General features: G+C 43.8%; 1 protein-coding gene across 1 annotated transcript in view; it reads right to left on the bottom strand.

Annotated features, from left to right (window-relative positions):
- The window catches only part of NTRK1 (neurotrophic receptor tyrosine kinase 1), a 157,631-nt gene that overhangs the window by 19,897 nt on the left and 120,449 nt on the right, over positions 1-17,285 (bottom strand). Inside the window, exons 12-13 of the mRNA XM_082275725.1 lie at positions 4,443-4,589; positions 2,392-2,522 (exon numbers count right to left, since the gene is read on the bottom strand). Coding sequence (XP_082131851.1) covers positions 2,392-2,522; positions 4,443-4,589 — 278 coding nt within the window. The remainder of the gene's footprint in view (positions 1-2,391; positions 2,523-4,442; positions 4,590-17,285) is intronic.

Here is a 17,285-nt window from a genome sequence, read left to right as displayed (position 1 = left end):
CCTACCTCTTGACCTTTGGCTTGTTCCTCGACTATGTTTCTGCTTGATCCCAGCCTGCAACCACCTGTTACCTACCTTTGGCTTGTTTACTGACTATGCTACTGCTTGATTCTTACCTGCTACATCTGCTACTGGACCCTGGCTTTCTCACCTCCTGGTGGAGCAATCTTGAGGACCACGACCTGGAACTAGCACAGAGCAAACCCATCTCCATCATCAGGAGCTCTGGTGAATACCAGTTATGCTTACACCCCATTCCTTACGTGAGCCCGTGTCATCAGCCAGGGTGATCTGGCTGCTTGTATACCTATCCTGCTACCGTGTTTCCCTGAAAATAAGCCTGGGTCTTATATTAATTTTGGCACCAAAAGACACAGTAGGGCTTATTTTCGGGGTAGGTCTTATAATGTTCTGTCCTGTCCCTCTCTGCCCTCCCTGTGTGCTAAGAATCCAGTGTGGACCTAGTTTAGTGTATATAAAATCCTAGGATGCACTTTATTAGTGTTTTATATATGTCCAGTGTGTGTTTTTGTAATACAATAGCGTAAAATACCGTCATTACATCACTGCTGTGTCTCCCACTGTCTCCTGTCTCTCATACTGTCTCTCATACCGTCTCTCATACTGTCTCTCATCCTCTCCTCTCATACCTTGGCTGTCAGAGGGGGATATCAGTCCCTCCCCTCTGCAGTTTACACAGAAGCGCAGGGTAGATTCGATTACAATAGTGTGAAATACCTTTTACATCCCCGCTCCAGGCTCAGCTGATCTGCCGCCCTCTTCTCTCCCGCTGACAGCTGGGGGTCACAGAAGCGCCGATGTATCTAAGGTATTTCCCACAATTCTAATCGAATACCGACGCTTCTGTGTTACACTGCAGAGGGGAGGGGCTGAGATCCCCCTCTGACAGCTACCGGTATGAGAGGAGAAAGACAGAATCAGCTGAGAGCAGAGCGGCGATGCAAGGAATGTATTTCACAGTATTATATTACAAAAACACACATTGGACATTATTTAAAACACTAATAAAGTGCATCCTAGGATTTTTCATACACTAAACTAGGGCTTATTTTCAGGGTAGGGCTTATATTGCAGCCCTCCCCAAAAATAACACTAGGTCTTACTTTCAGGGTAGGTCTTACTTTCGGGGGAAACACGGTAGTGCTAGGTGGGAGCCTCTCTACTGCTATAGCTACTGGTCTCTGAGCCTGATCCTTAATTGTTACAATCTTATCTGGTCACAAAGGATCTAAATCAGGGATCCCCAAACTACGGCCCTCCAGCTGTTGCAGAACTACACATCCCATGAGGAATTGTAATACTCTGACATTCACAGACATGACTAGGCATAATGGGAATTGTAGTTCCTGAACAACTGGAGGGCCATAGTTGGAAGACCCCTGATCTAAATGCTAACCAGAGGTTTTAATGATGGGTGATGGTAGCAAATTGAAGTTGTTGATGAGTGCTCACATTTCTCTAGGAGTGATATTTTAAAAAGAAAAATAAGAAGCAAGCAATTCAGATGCTAAATAGCCAATCCACCCAAAACTTTTTTTAGTTATAAAAGGAGTATAGTGGGCATATACTCATGCATTGCCTTTATTTATCTTTTTAAGACCCTAGAAGTAGTTTCTCACTAGTTCTGGGCTCTCTTACTGCCCATCATATCGATCAGGGTGTTCCCACACTTTCTAATGCTGTGACCACTGTATAAAAATATTTGAACTGTAAGGACAACCTTCTGAGCTTGAATGTGGTGCTTGAAGGCTCATAGATTTTCCACTCCCCAAGCCTTTTTAGTATGGAACTGACATGCATTGCTGCCCTTTTAGATCTGTGGGTGACCCCTCATGTGCTGCACTACAAAACAACGAAAAGAGGGCACGCCAGCCTAGCGCATTACCCTAATTGACACTTTATTAATAGATAAAAGCAAGTGATATACTCACAAACGCAAATAAAACAGCAGGTGCATCAAAGAATAATAATGCAACGATCGCCAGATCCACAACACTTGACTTAAAAGACCCTTCATTGTCCAATTAGAGTTACGTGTTTCGAGGGTAAGCCCCTCTTCTTCAGAGCATGGCTCTGCCCCTTGAAACACGTAAGCTTGGCTCTGAAGAAGGGGGCTGCCCTTCAAAACGCATAAGCCATATTGGACACTTCTCGTGTTATAAGTCAAGCGTTGTTGATCTGGCAATAGTCGCATCATTATTATAGGCTGGTGCTTCCTTTTTAGCTGTTTTGTAGTGCTAAAAAAAAAAAAAAATGAAAACCTAACACAGTGAATGGAAATCCTCCTCCCAACCCATAGAGTCCATGGCTTTTTTGCAGGCCTAGTTTACATTTCTTAAAGGAAAATGTATGAAAACCCCTTCAAGTCACCTTTACAGCCACCAGGGTCTTCTCCTGTTCTGAATTCAGGTTGTAGCATTCGGCCAAATAGACCTTGCCGAAAGCCCCTTCACCCAGCTCCCACTTGGGCAAAATGTCTCTTCTCTTGATGTGCTGGACGCCTGTAAGGTAACACATTTCAGTTACTCAAAGACAAAAGCACAAGGGGCTTAAAGCTGCCAAAGGTTGAAATTAATTCCCACAATCTCTTTAAAGGCAAGCTGGAGTATTAAACCTTATCACGTACCGAACTATGTTAGACCACCAAGTACTGAATTTAAAAAATATATTACATAATATACACTGGAGTAGCCTTTTCAACCAGGATGATCAGGCACCCGGGGGTGCCTTGAGGCTTCTTCAGGGGTGTGTGTGTGTTTTTTTTTTTTTCTCTCTTCCTCCCTTGGTCCCTTATGTGTACATATCCTATACAAACGTATCATTCTATGAAACTTATATTGTTGTATACTATGATTCCCTATGAATAATAACTGCATTTATTCTACTTTAATATCAATTAATTACAAGTATTTTTTAATTATTGATGGAAGATACATTTTCAGATATAATAAAGATATGTGAAGTGAACTAATCTATTAAATACAAGGATATTATAACTGTAAATTAGGAAAAAGTGTATTTCATGTTCCACTTTTTGTTTCATATAATTTTTTTTCATGTCTCTAATCATTATATTGTCTATTCTCAGATCGTTTAGATTTGTCCAATATGAACTTATGTAAATATATTGCTGGACCCTGACGAAGCATCCATTGCGAAACGCGTAGTTCCAGCAACGGTTATTTACAATTGTTTACTCTCTGTGGGATAATCCAAATATAATGATTTGTCTTGGTCATATTCCTTAGATTTTAAAATCACTATATTTAATCTAAATGTTGTATATGTAATAAAAATTTTGTAATACTTTTTTAACAAATAGTTATTTTTTCTTTTTTGTACGTATATACAATCATTCTAGAGGCACACTTAAATCCCCCTTGGTACAGCTCCACCGATCCGGTTGATCTGTAACCCCCCCCCCTTTTTTCCCCATAAATTTATGCCATATGGGGGAAGGTGCCACTATATCTTTTTGACTTTTCTGAGGCCATGATCTTCCCCTCCACAACCAAGCTTCTTCAGGGGTGCCTTGAGGCTTCTTCAGGGGTGCCTTGGCAAAATGCCTAAAAATTGTACACCATTACAACCTTATTGCTGCCAACCTTCTAACGACCAATGACACATCAGTTGATAAGGAGGATGTCAGTTGCTTACATATCATCCTTGTTTCCCCCCCCTCCCCTTGCCTCTCTCTATCAGCTTTGGGGTTCCATTACCTAAGCGATGGAGAAAAACTGAGGGAGAAGAAAAACATTGGAATACTAGTCATTACCAGTTTGCCAAAGTGTATTTGCTTTGTAAGAATAAATCACCTTTAGCGTTGGGTGTCCTATGTGTATTGATGTTGCTGCAGTATGTTAAACTAGCAGAATAGATATTACATTTTAGAATGGGGTGCCTCAAATGTCCATCATTTTAAAGGGTGCCTTGACTGGAAAAAGGCTGAGAAACACTGCACTGGAGAATATACAGTTCTTTAATTTTAAATTAGAACTTAGCAATGTTGGCCACAGGACATAAAGTGGTCAGTTTTCCTGAATAGGTGCACTTCAAGTGAAGCAAGCAAGTTTGCAAAATATAAACTTCCTTGCTGCTGTTGCCCCCTAGTTTTTTTACAGTTCTACCAGTGAAGATATCACTGTATCCTTTGCCCAATCCAACTATCTGCAGATATTCCCAAAATTCCTTTGTATGTGCACCTACCCTAGTGCATAGTTATTTCCTGGAAGAAATCTTCAAACCATGAGTCCACGGAAACCAAAGGCGATTGGAGACTATGGAAGTACTGCCTGCATAGTGATGTTTTTAGGGCACTTGGACGTATCCAGTTCAATCGGAAATGTCGTTCTAGGAAAGACCTCTGTCTACGCCTAGCCATAGTACCTATCTAGCATTTACTGCCATGGGAAGGAACTCACATGCATCGCAGAAGTATTGAGGATTCTCAATAAAGTTCGGTTTAACCCCATCCAGCTTTCCTTCAGCAGAAGTAAGAGGACTGGCCCCAAAATTCATGAAATGGAGAGACATTGCCAGGTCGTCTTCCTGCGCCAACACAGCCGCTCCTAAAATATAAATACAAGAAAAGTGAAGACAGATTTACTAAATGTATCCTACCTACGCCAATAGGACAATAGTGGAAAGCCTGGCCAATTTCTGGCTTACTTAAACCCCAACTCCAGGCAGATATAAAGATCACGCATTTAAGCTGCTCTGTATTAAATGCATTTGTTTAAATGTAAGCAGTGTGAGCACCTAAGTTTGACTTTATATCTGTATCTTGCAGTTCCTGTACAGCAGAGCTCAGAGTTGGAGAGGGAGAAGAAGTACAAGGAGTCAATCAGTTATTGCACAGTACTCAAGTGCTAACAAGAAGCATGCTGATATTTGCTGAGAGTTTAGAGTGAAAGGGATTTGAGCTAACCATTTTCCTGCTTCTACCTTCACACGTCCAGTCACAGGCCTGTAAGTGGTATTAAAAAGCCATTCCTGTCTAGTCCTGGCATCTTTTTTTAACAGGGTTTTTATGCTGGGGGGGCAGGCAGGACTGCTTGATTGGTTGTCATGGGTCACATGATCGAGAGCCAGTCCGGCCGGCTCCAAATCATTAGTAGAGAGTAATTAATGCCTTCTCGGGACAGAAAGCTCTACCATCCATGTGTATATATATATATATAAATATATATACTGTATGTGCAGCATGTGGGTGCTTAAGCCCACTCTCTTTGCTGTGGGTGGCAAGAGGCTAACAGCAGCTCAGCTGTCATATTCCAAAACTAGGGCTCACTGGTGCCATATTTCAAAACTAGGGCTCACTGGTGCCATTATTCTAAAACTAGGGCTCACTGGGGCCATATTCCAAAAACTAAGGCTCATTGGTGCCTTATTCCAAAACTAGGGCTCACTGGTGCCATATTCCAAAACTAGGGTTTACTGGTGCCATATTTCAAAACTAGGGCTCACTGGTGCCATTATTCTAAAACTAGGGCTCACTGGTGCCGTATTCCAAAACTAGGGTTTACTGGTGCCATATTTCAAAACTAGGGCTCACTGGTGCCATTATTCTAAAACTAGGGCTCACTGGGGCCATATTCCAAAACTAGGGCTCACTGGTGCCATATTCCAAAACTAGGGCTCACTGGTGCCATATTCTAAAACTAGGGCTCACTGGTGCCATATTACAAAACTAGGGCTCATTGGTGCCTTATTCCAAAGCTAGGGCTCACTGGTGCCATATTCCAAAAGTAGGGCTCACTGGTGCCGTATTCCAAAACTAGGGCTCACTGGTGCCATATTTCAAAAACTAAGGCTCATTGGTGCCTTATTCCAAAACTAGGGCTCACTGGTGCCGTATTCCAAAACTAGGGCTCACTGGGGCCATATTCCAAAACTAGGGCTCACTGGTGCCATATTTCAAAACTAGGGCACACTGGTGCCATATTCTAAAACGAGGGCTCACTGGTGCCATATTCCAAAACTAGGGCTCACTGGTGCCAGATTCTAAAACTAGGGCTCACTGGTGCCATATTACAAAACTAGGGCTCATTGGTGCCTTATTCCAAAGCTAGGGCTCACTGGTGCCATATTTCAAAACTAGGGCTCATTGGTGCCTTACTCCAAAACTAGGGCGCACTGGTGCCATATTCCAAAACTAGGGCTCACTGGTGCCGTATTCCAAAACTAGGGCTCACTGGTGCCGTATTCCAAAACTAGGGCTTACTTTTGCCGTATTCTAAAACTAGGGCTCACTGGTGCCATATTTCAAAAACTAAGGCCCATTGGTGCCTTATTCCAAAACTAGGGCGCACTGGTGCCGTATTCCAAAACTAGGGCTCGCTGGTGCCATATTTCAAAACTAGGGCTCACTGGTGCCTTATTCCAATACTAGGACTCATTGAGCTATATTTTAAAATTAGGCTCACTGGTGCTGTATCCCAAAATTAGGGCTTGATGGTGCCATATTCCACAACTTGGGCTCCCTAATGCCGTATTCCAAAAGAAGGGCTCACCGGTGCCGTATTTAAAATCTAGGTCTCACTGCCTTGGTGTGGACAGCTCTCAAGAAGGTTCACCCTATGAGCTCCTCAAGAACCATTGTGCAACACTGCTGAGCAGGGAGCAGAGCTTGAACTGTAAGGAGCAAATATGTCTGCCCCAATGTATATATAAACATATCATACACAGAAACAAGTATTTTAATAGTAACACACATTGAAGAATATTTATCTTAAGCTAATTTCCTTAACTGGTTTATCTAAAATAAGCAAAACATTACAGAATAAAGTATCTGTTTAAGCAGTACACATTTGTCAGAAGGTACTAAAAGGAAAATACCTTAGAAGTAGAAAGAAAAAATTAAAAAAGGAGTATCCCTTTAAAGTATTGAAATCGTATGTCTTGTTCCACACAAGCCCCTCCCTCCATCTAAACTGGAGCAGTCCTAAAATTGTAATCATTCCACTAAAATAGGAATAGCCGGGAAATTAGATTGTGTTTTTAACCGCTTCCACGCTGTACCTAGTCCCTAAAGACCCAAGAAGACTCTCTGTAGTACAAAAAGCTTGGGCAATCTATACCTTTAAATGGCTGTCTAAATGCTCTTGGCCGTTCAGTAATGTCTCAAGTCATTTTTTCCACTTACTGAGTAATATGAGCAGGAAACAAAATGGAAGACAGATCAATATGTGCATGGTGTGGGCAACAGAAGAACAGGGAATGCAAAATGCAATATATATATATATATATATATATATATATTCGCCAGCCACTTTATTAGGTGCACCTTGCTAGTACCAGGTTGGACCTCCTTTTGCCCTAAGAACTGTCTTAGTTCTTCGTGGCATAGATTCAACAAGGTGTTGGAAACATTCCTCAGGGATTTTGGTCCATAGTGACATGAGAGCATCACGCAGTTGCTGCAGATTTGTCGACTGCACATCTATGATGCGAGTCTCCATCCCACCACATCCCAAAGGTGTTCTATTGGATTGAGATCTGGTGGCTGTGGAGGCCATTGGAGTACGGTGATCTCATTGTCATGTTCAAGAAACCATTGGTGAGATGATTTGAGCTTTATGACATGGTGCATTATCCTGCTGGAAGGAGCCATCAGAAGATGGGTACACTGTAGTCATAGATGGACAATTGGACATGGTCAGCAACAATACTCAGGTAGGCCGTGGCATTCAAACGATGCTCATTTGGTACTAAGGGGCCCAAAGTGTGCCAAGAAAACATCCCTCACACCATTACACCACCACCACCAGCCTGAACAAGGCAGGATGGATCCATGTTTTCATGTTGTTTACACCAAATTCTGACCCTACCATCTGAATGTCGCAGCTAAAAACTAGACTCATCAGACCAGGCAATGTTTTTCCAATCTTCTATTGTACAATTTTGATGGGCCTGTGCAAATTGTAGCCTCATTTTCCTGCTTTTAGCTGACAGAAGTGGCACCCGGTGTGGTCTTCTGCTGCTATAGCCCATCTGCTTCAAGATACGATGTATTGTGCCTTCAGAGATGGTATTCTGCATACCTTAGTTGTAACAATTGGGTATTTGAGTTACTATTCCCTTTCTATCATCTCAAACTAGTCTGCCCATTGTCCTCTGACCTCTGACATCAACAAGGCATTTTCCATCACACAACTGCCGCTCACTGGATATTTCCTCTTTTTTGGACCATTCTCTGTAAACCCGAGAGATGGTTGTGTGGAAAAACCCCAGTAGATCAGCAGTTTTTTAAACACTCCAGACCAACCAGTCTGGCACCAACAACAATGTTACGTTCAAAGTCAACTAAACACCCTTTCTGCCCCATTCTGATGGTTAGTTTGAACTTCAGCAAGTCATCTTCACCACATCAAGATGCCTAAATACATTGAGTTTCTGTCATGTGATTGGCTGATCCGCAATTTGTGTTACCAAGCAATTAAACCAGTGTACCTAATAAAGTGGTCGGTGAGTGTAGATGCTCTATGAGAATAGTACTTATAGTTAACCTGCTATGGATTAGGAAAGAGTAAAGTAACAACACTGCTAAATAAATTAATCAAAATTGTTCCTTTACCTCTTTGATTCTCTCAACTTGTAGCTTTTGCACACTCTAAGCCACAGATGTCAAACACAAGGCCCGCGGGCCGAATGCGGCCCCCCAGGCCATTCCATGTGGCCCTCGCACCTGTCCTGCAGCTGCGGCACCCCCCTTGTCTCTGCCCCCACCTTGTCTCAGTAGTCGGCAACAGAGGACAGAACTCCTTTGCCAGATCCTGTGTTTCTCTGTGCTGTTGCAGAAAGGCTCGTCTTTGCCAACCGTCCTTCTCAGCAGTCTGCAGCAGAGAGGAGGGCAGAACTCCTCCTACAGATCTTGCACCTCTCTGTGCAGCCACAACACCACCTTGTCTCTGCCTCCCCTGGTCCCAGCATTCTGGTCCTCCTCCAGACCTTGCATTTTCTTCTTCCCAGATCCACCCACATCTTCTTCCTGGCAGTAGCACCAGGTAAGGGGCTGCATTGTGATGTAAGGAAAGGGGGGTGACTCTTGACTTATGATGGTGGGGGGGCTCTTGACATCTCATGTAAGGATGTAAGGGTGCGTGGGGTGCTCTGGACATCTAATCTTACAGATATAACCGGCCCTTTGAGGGCAACCATAATGCTGATGCGGCCCATGATGAAATTGAGTTTGACACCCCTGCTCTAAGCCATCCCAGTATACTATCCAACAAAGAGGCGCTGTGTTGTACACTGAAATACCCCATCGGATAGGAAGATGGTGCCAAAGTTCCAGACCTCAGAGAAGTCAAGGACCCTGGCTGCAAAACATGGCCGGGTTTGGTTGGTCTGAAAATCTGGACAAATCTGAATGTATACGCTTGTAGTGCTTGCTTTACTTTGCACAATTCATGACAGGTTCACTTTGAAGATTATGTAAACCAATTTATTTTCTAGTTTCAGATAAAATGTAGAAGGGATAGATTCTAAGTCAGTTCCTTTTTATTTCTGTATTGGTTCTGGTGACCATTGCCTCTGGGACAGAAAGTGATGGGAAATCCAAATTTTTTTGAACTATCATGAAAACTAGAGGTGGGGGAAATCTTCCCAACGACACCCAAAACTTAAAACAAACTTTTTGGTTGGACCTACACTTACAATGTTTATTTGTAGGGGGGGGGGGGGGTGCAGCGCAGTGTGGTGGCAATAATACACACAGTCCGGATGTAAGAAAACTTGTATTGAAATAATGCAGGCAGTTCACAATAAACCCAGTGGGAAGACAGCCCAACCTGGAACACTCACTGCAGGGCCAGATTAACGTAGGGGCTATTGGAGCTGCAGCTCCAGGCCCCTACCTTAATATAGGCCCCGGGTTGGCCATATTCACTGTTACCGCTCTTCTGTCACTTGTAAACACAGAAGTCTGGCTTCTATGCTCACTTCCCCAGGCAGCTCCCTCAGAACCTCCCCACACAGCACGAAGGCCGGACAAGGAGGGACAGTTGCCGATGCATGGATGTGTTTATGGGCTTCAGAGACAGCATCCCATGTTGAATTAGGTATGCATGGCTGCACCCTTCCTCCTCTGGGTGCATGCCAAGGCACGGCCCTTAAGGCCCTTCAAAATCCTCAGCACCAAGCCCATGATGCTCTTAATCCGGCCCTGACTCACTGGTCCAAGAACGTGTAGAGAGAGCAGGTTTTAGCCAAACTGACAGCACCTGTTGAGAGGGGCAGAGTGCAGCTTGGCCGTCTCATGCCCAAGCAGGAAAATGTCCATAGAAGTTGGGAGCCCTATGCTTACCCTCCTCTTCAGGAACCTTTCCCTACCAGCCAGGGTAACAAACCAAAAAATCGGTGCAAAGCATCTTTCTCCTGCCCTCTGAGAAGTAATCTTCTAACCACATCCAGCCACACACATGCGGCTACCAAAGGCCTTCTACTCTGCATCACTTGCATGTTTCGTCCTTGCAGCCCCTTACAAGACCAGGATAGTGTGGGACCACTGAAATCGAAAAGCAAACACAAGGGCGCACCAGCCTAGTGCATTATCCTCTAAAAAGGTTTTATTGAATAAAAGGTATAAAAATACAGGCTCTGAGGAAGAGGCTAAGCCTCGAAACGCGTAAGCCTTTCAAGCTTCAGAGGATAATACACCCTTTGATCTTGATGTTGATGGCTATATACCCATTTGATATGCTTGTATCAAGAATCCGTTTGTGAGTATTTTTATACCTTTTATTCAATAAAACCTTTTTGGAGGATAATGCACTAGGCCGGTGCGCCCTTGTGTTTGTTTTCCTACCAGCCAGGGTACCTGTCCCTTCTCTACCCACTTGAAAAATGAGCACCGTGCCTTGAAGCCAGGGCCTTAAATCGACTCTACCTGGCCCAAGATGGCTGCTAGAGTCACATTGGGCAGCATCATCCAATTGGATCGCTTACCCAGTGACCCAGGAAACCATAAAAGAACCATGTTCCTCTTGACATCCTCTTTAACTGCAGTGTCGCGGCAGAAGAGCGCCACTTGCAGTGGAGAAAGTAGACTGCCCCTGCCTATATATTTATTGCAGGTATTATTACATTCACATCAGTTCCTGCCATCAAGGAGCTTACAGTCTTAGGTCCCTATCTCACATGTATACCGTAAATACACGCCTACGTATACTAAAGCCAATCTGGACAGGAGCCAAATTACGTACCAGCACGTCTTTGGGGTATGGGAGGAAATGATTCTTACTCTGAATGTTATAATGGTATTAGTGGTGTAACCCAAGGTTCAGTGTTGGGACCCTTACTTTTTAATATCTTTTTAAATGATATAGGGTCTGGGATCAAAAGTACAATTTTAGCGTTTGCAGATGACACCAAGCTTTTCAGTGGAATAACTTCCTTACAGGGTGTCTCCAACTTACAAGCCAACCTCAATGTACTGTTTCATTGGGCAACTACCACTGCTCAAAAAAATGCCCCAGAGGTCCCAGAGGTGTTCTATTAGATTTAGGGTAGGCAAGCATGGGGACCATTCAATGGTATCAATTCCTTCATCCTCGAGGAACTGGCTGCATATATTGCCGCATTGTCTGTAACAAGGAGGAACCTAAGACCCACTGCACCAGCGTAGGGTCTGACAATGGGTGCAAGGATTTCATCCCAATACCTAATGGCAGTCAGGGTGCCATTGTCTAGCCTGTATAGGTCTGTGCGTCCCTCCATGGATTTGCCTCCCCAGACCATCACTGCCCCACCACCAAACCGGTTATGCTGAACAATGTTATAGGCAGCATAACGTTCTCCATGGCTTCTCCAGACCCTTTCACGTCTGTCACATGTGCTCAGGATGAACTTGCTCTCATCTGTGAAAAGCACAGGGTGCCAATTCTGGTGTTCAATGGAAAATGCCAGTCCAGCTCCTTGGTGCCGGGCAGTGAGCACAGGGCCCACTAGAGGACGTGTGGACCTCAGGACACCCACATGAAGTCTGTTTCTGATTGATTGAGACATTTACACCAGTAGCCTGCTGGAGGTCATTTTGTAGGGCTCTGGCAGTGCTCATCCTGTTCCTCCTTGCATAAAGGAGCAGATACCGGTCCTGCTGATGGGTTAACGACCTTCTACAGCCCTGTCCAGCCCTCCTAGAGTAACTGCCTGTCTCCTGGAATCTCCTCCATGCTCCTGAGACTGTGCTGGGAGACACAGCAAACCTTCTGGCAATGGCACGTATTGATGTGCCATCCTGGAGGAGTTGGAATGCCTGTGCAACCTCTATAGAGTCCAGATATGAGAAAAAAAAGAAAATTACACAAATCTTTCCCCTAGTTAGTAGACGCGATAACTTTAGCGTAAAACCATCAAACTACGCTTATTGGAATTTTTTTTTTACCAAAAATATGTAGCAGTATACAAATTGGCCTAAAATGATTGCCTGGATTCTTTCCTAAATGTACTTATTATAACAACTTATAGGCAAAGTTGATCCAGGGGATTGCCTCTCGGGGGATAAGGAAGGAATTTTTTCCCCTGCTGTAGCAAATTGGATCATGATTTGCTGGGGTTTTTTGCCTTCCTCTGGATCAACTGCGGGTATAGGATTGTGGGTATGGGATTGTATGGGTAATTTTTTTATATTTTATTTATTGGTTGAACTAGATGGGCTTTTTGGTGTCTTTTTTTCGACCTGACTAACTATGTCACTACGTAATTGAAGAACCTGGAGGAAACCCATGAAGAACATACAAGCTCCCCACGGTGGCAAAACAAACCATTGGGAAAGCGTGGAAAACCCCACAATTACCTATACCCGATTTGAAACATAGAATCACGAAAGCAATGATCCATGCCTAGATTGAAGCAGTAATGTTGGATAAAATTGATAAATATGAAAGATTATTGGGTGGAACATTTCCTTCCACCTAACTTTGACACTTCCCTTCTATTGCCCTGATACACCCTTTCTCGATAAGCATGAACCAATTAAGCTGGACCAGCTCTCTCTCCCCGGAGACACCCCCCCCCCCCTTCTCCCCTTCCCCCCTCTTTTCTTTTTTCCTGATCTTCTTACCTTGCTCTGTTTCCTCCCCCCTTATGAACTCACTTTACTGTTGATACTACATCCCGAGAATGATGGACCTTTACAGAAACTGTTATGGCTACAAATTTTTGATAGCGCCTAGGTGTTATTCTTATCCATACCCATAACCCCCTCAGTAGTTCCTGTTTGGCTCCTGGCTTCATCAACCCAAATTCTGCTTTTTTTTCTGTATTGATCAGTTGTTACATGGAAGTACCAATCTCTACAGGACAGCTGGAGTGCTGTTGCTCTACCCCACGCTGGCACAGCTAGATCCCTTTATGGGGTGCCCGGGGGGTGGCAGCACTTCCGTAGATCCTTCCTACTCTTTCATTGAACACTGTTGATGTTCCTTAGCTTCATTTTCATGTACCTTTATTTTTTGCTCATGTAACTATACACTTTCACCATGTTACTGTATTCAGTATTGCAAGTTGTACTATAATGTTCATTATTCTTTGGATGTTTTCTCTTCTATGTACACCTTAATAAAATGTTTGAACCGGAAGAACATACAAGCTCCATGCAGATAGTGTCTGGAGCAGGATTTAAACCAGTGGCCACAGTACTACAAGGCAGAAGTGCTAACCAACAATGCTTACATATGCCAATTTCATTACAATAATATCTGGTGATCCTACCATGAGTGTTCTTGTTTGGGCACATCCTGCTATAGCATGATAACTGGCTTTCTGTTTTGCTCTTGCACTGCCCCCCATATCACATGCAACACTGGTGGCTATGGCAAATGGCCATGCCAACAGTTGAGGACTGGGCCAGGGGGCAGGGGGGAAATTGCCCCCTGGGCCGCTCCGATGTCCCATAAAAAGGCTGCACAGCTTCTGCCACAGACATGCCTAAAGGGTTCCTGGTGAAGAGAAGTAAAAAGTCCCCACTGTTGACCTACTGAGTGCAGGTTGAAGACAAGGACAAAGCGCAGACCTCCACCCCCCCCCCCCCACCCAGCATGGATGATGTAAACGGTGTCTGAGCAGAGGCCGGTTCCATGCCCCACTGGAGACTCTTCTGCCCTGGCCAGCCCCAGCCGAGCTGTCCCAGCTCCCTCCAACCTCCCCCTGCTGGCCAGGACGGAAATCTGGATTCAGCCGGTAAGTAAAGAGTATCTGGAGTAGGGCTTCAGCTTAAAATGGGGGTCAGGAGGAGGATTGAGAGAGTGAGAGGGGGGGGAGGGGTGAGGGATAGTGACCGAGTCACTGCACCATGGGCCTCTGGTTTGTACCTGGGCTGAAAGTTGCCAGTCTCCCCCTGCAATGCATGCCAACACATATTGCACAAGCTCGGTCCTCTGTGGCCGGTGCAGAGCAATGATATGCAGACGACGCCAAAGTAAATAGTAGAAGTGGCTGAAAGAAGGTGCAGGATATTAGCAGCACTGGTATGGTTGAAGAAAGGCGAAAACAAGTAATTTATTAAAAAGGACTTTTGTTTATGATACCCAGGGCTTTAGCTAACTGTTGTTCACATGGGGTGTAGATCTACATTAACAATGAATGAATCTCAACTGTCTGCTTCTGTCAGAGGAGCAGAAAAGGTTTATGCTAATTGCTCTGTAGACGGACACACTTTTGTAGCAGCTACTTTTCCATCTTACCCCTTGCACAGTCTACTCTAGCTTGCCGGGCCCTGGGGAAAAAGACGCATCAAACCCATTTAAGGCTTTAGTCAATTTCAAAAGTGAATTAGCAGCTTCTTCAAGGCTGGCGCAGGGAAAACCAGGACTAATGAAGTGTGGCTTCCAAACACCGTCTCCTTGCTTTAGTTAAAGTCTAGAAAATGCAGTTATGCATATTGCCGAAAAACAATTTCAGTATGACCACTTGGAATTTAAAGCTGAACTCCAGCGAGTCGATCAGTGTATTCTTTATTGAAAGGGCTAGTTTACAGTTGCTTCGACTTAAAAACACATTAAAGTGACTACATGCTTTTTTGATTAGTATTTTATGCTTTTGTGATGTTTTGGTCATGCTTTTTTTGAAGCTTTGAATATGAACTCCAGACCAACAGCTAAATACACAGAAAAAAATACTTACAGTATATGGGAGATGTTCTACCTACCAAATGAGGTAAGCAGTGGAAGCCTGTATTTTCTCTATTTACAGTGCCTTACGAAAGTATTCGGCCCCCTTGAACTTTTCGACCTTGTGCCTCATTTCAGGCTTCAAACATAAAGATATAAAACTGAAATTTTTTGTGAAGAATCAACAACAAGTGGGACACAATCATGAAGTGGAACGAAATTTATTGGATATTTCAAACTTTGTTAACAAATAAAAAACTGAAAAATTGGGCGTGCAAAATTATTCAGCCCCTTTACTTTCAGTGCAGCAAACTCTCTCCAGAAGTTCAGTGAGGATCTCTGAATGATCCCATGTTGACCTAAATGACTAATGATGATAAATAGAATCCCCCTGTGTGTAATCAAGTCTCCGTATAAATGCACCCGCACTGTGATAGTCTCAGAGGTCCGTCTAAGGAACACACCAGGCGGGTCCGAGATACTGTTGTGGAGAAGTTTAACGCTGGATTTGGATACAAAAAGATTTCCCAAGCTTCAAACATCCCAAGGAGCACTGTGCAAGCGATAATATTGAAATGGAAGGAGTATCAGACCACTGCAAATCTACGAAGACCTGGCCGTCCCTCTAAACTTTCAGCTCATACAAGGAGAAGACTGATCAGAGATGCAGCCAAGAGGCCCATGATCACTCTGTATGAACTGCAGAGATCTACAGCTGAGGTGGGAGACTCTGTCCATAGGACAACAATCAGTCGTATACTGCACAAATCTGGCCTTTATGGAAGAGTGGCAAGAAGAAAGCCATTTCTTAAAGATATCCATAAAAAGTGTTGTTTAAAGTTTGCCACAAGCCACCTGGGTGACACACCAAACCTGTGGAAGAAGGTGCTCTGGTCAGATGAAACCAAAATCGAACTTTTTGGCAACAATGCAAAACTTTATGTTTGGCGTAAAAGCAACACAGCTCCTCACCCTGAACACACCATCCCCACTGTCAAACATGGTGGTGGCAGCATCATGGTTTGGGCCTGCTTTTCTTCAGCAGGGACAGGGAAGATGGTTAAAATTGATGGGAAGATGGATGGAGCCAAATACAGGACCATTCTGGAAGAAAACCTGATGGAGTCTGCAAAAGACCTGAGACTGGGACGGAGATTTGTCTTCCAACAAGACAATGATCCAAAACATAAAGCAAAATCTACAATGGAATGGTTCACAAATAAACATATCCAGGTGTTAGAATGGCCAAGTCAAAGTCCAGACCTGAATCCAATCGAGAATCTGTGGAAAGAACTGAAAACTGCTGTTCAAAAACGCTCTCCATCCAACCTCACTGAGCTCGAGTTGTTTTGCAAGGAGGAATGGGCAAAAATTTCAGTCTCTCGATGTGCAAAACTGATAGAGACATACCCCAAGCGACTTACAGCTGTAATCGCAGCAAAAGGTGGCGCTACAAAGTATTAACTTAAGGGGGCTGAATAATTTTGCACGTCCAATTTTTCAGTTTTTTATTTGTTAAAAAAGTTTGAAATATCCAATAAATTTCGTTCCACTTTATGATTGTGTCCCACTTGTTGTTGATTCTTCACAAAAAATTACAGTTTTATATCTTTATGGTTGAAGCCTGAAATGTGGCAAAAGGTCAAAAAGTTCAAGGGGGCCGAATACTTTCGCAAGGCACTGTACCTTAAAGCAACCTTTTTACATAAGTAAAATGTGTTAAGCAAGCTGTAGGAAACCCAGCAGAATGTCAGCAGGAGGAACCAATGAAAGCTGTGTGAAGACCTAGGAGGAGATCAAAACTCTTAAAAGTGACATTGAAAGGAACCAGCGAAAGAGCTGTGGGGAACCCAAGAGACCAAAACTCCTGGAAGTGTCAGCAGGAGGAACCATGTGAAAGTTGAAAAGGGTCTATGAGATTGACACCCCTGGAAGTATTAGCAGGAGGAACCAATGAGAACTGCGGGGAACCCAGGAGATCAAAGCTCCTGGAAATGTAAACAGGGCTAACCAGTGAAAGAGCTGTAGGGAACCAGGGAATTGACATTCCTGGAAATGTCAGCAGGAGAAACCAATGAAAGCTGCAGATGACCTAGGAGATTAACATTCTTGAAAGTATCATCGGAAGGAACCAGTGAAGGAGCTGCAGGGAAG

The sequence above is a fragment of the Pelophylax lessonae genome, assembly GCF_965119305.1.
Source record: "Pelophylax lessonae genome assembly, chromosome: 13".
In the NCBI taxonomy this organism is placed as follows: Eukaryota; Metazoa; Chordata; class Amphibia; order Anura; family Ranidae; genus Pelophylax; species Pelophylax lessonae.
Note: the sequence above shows the minus strand (reverse complement) of the source record. Positions and strands in the feature narration are given on the sequence as shown.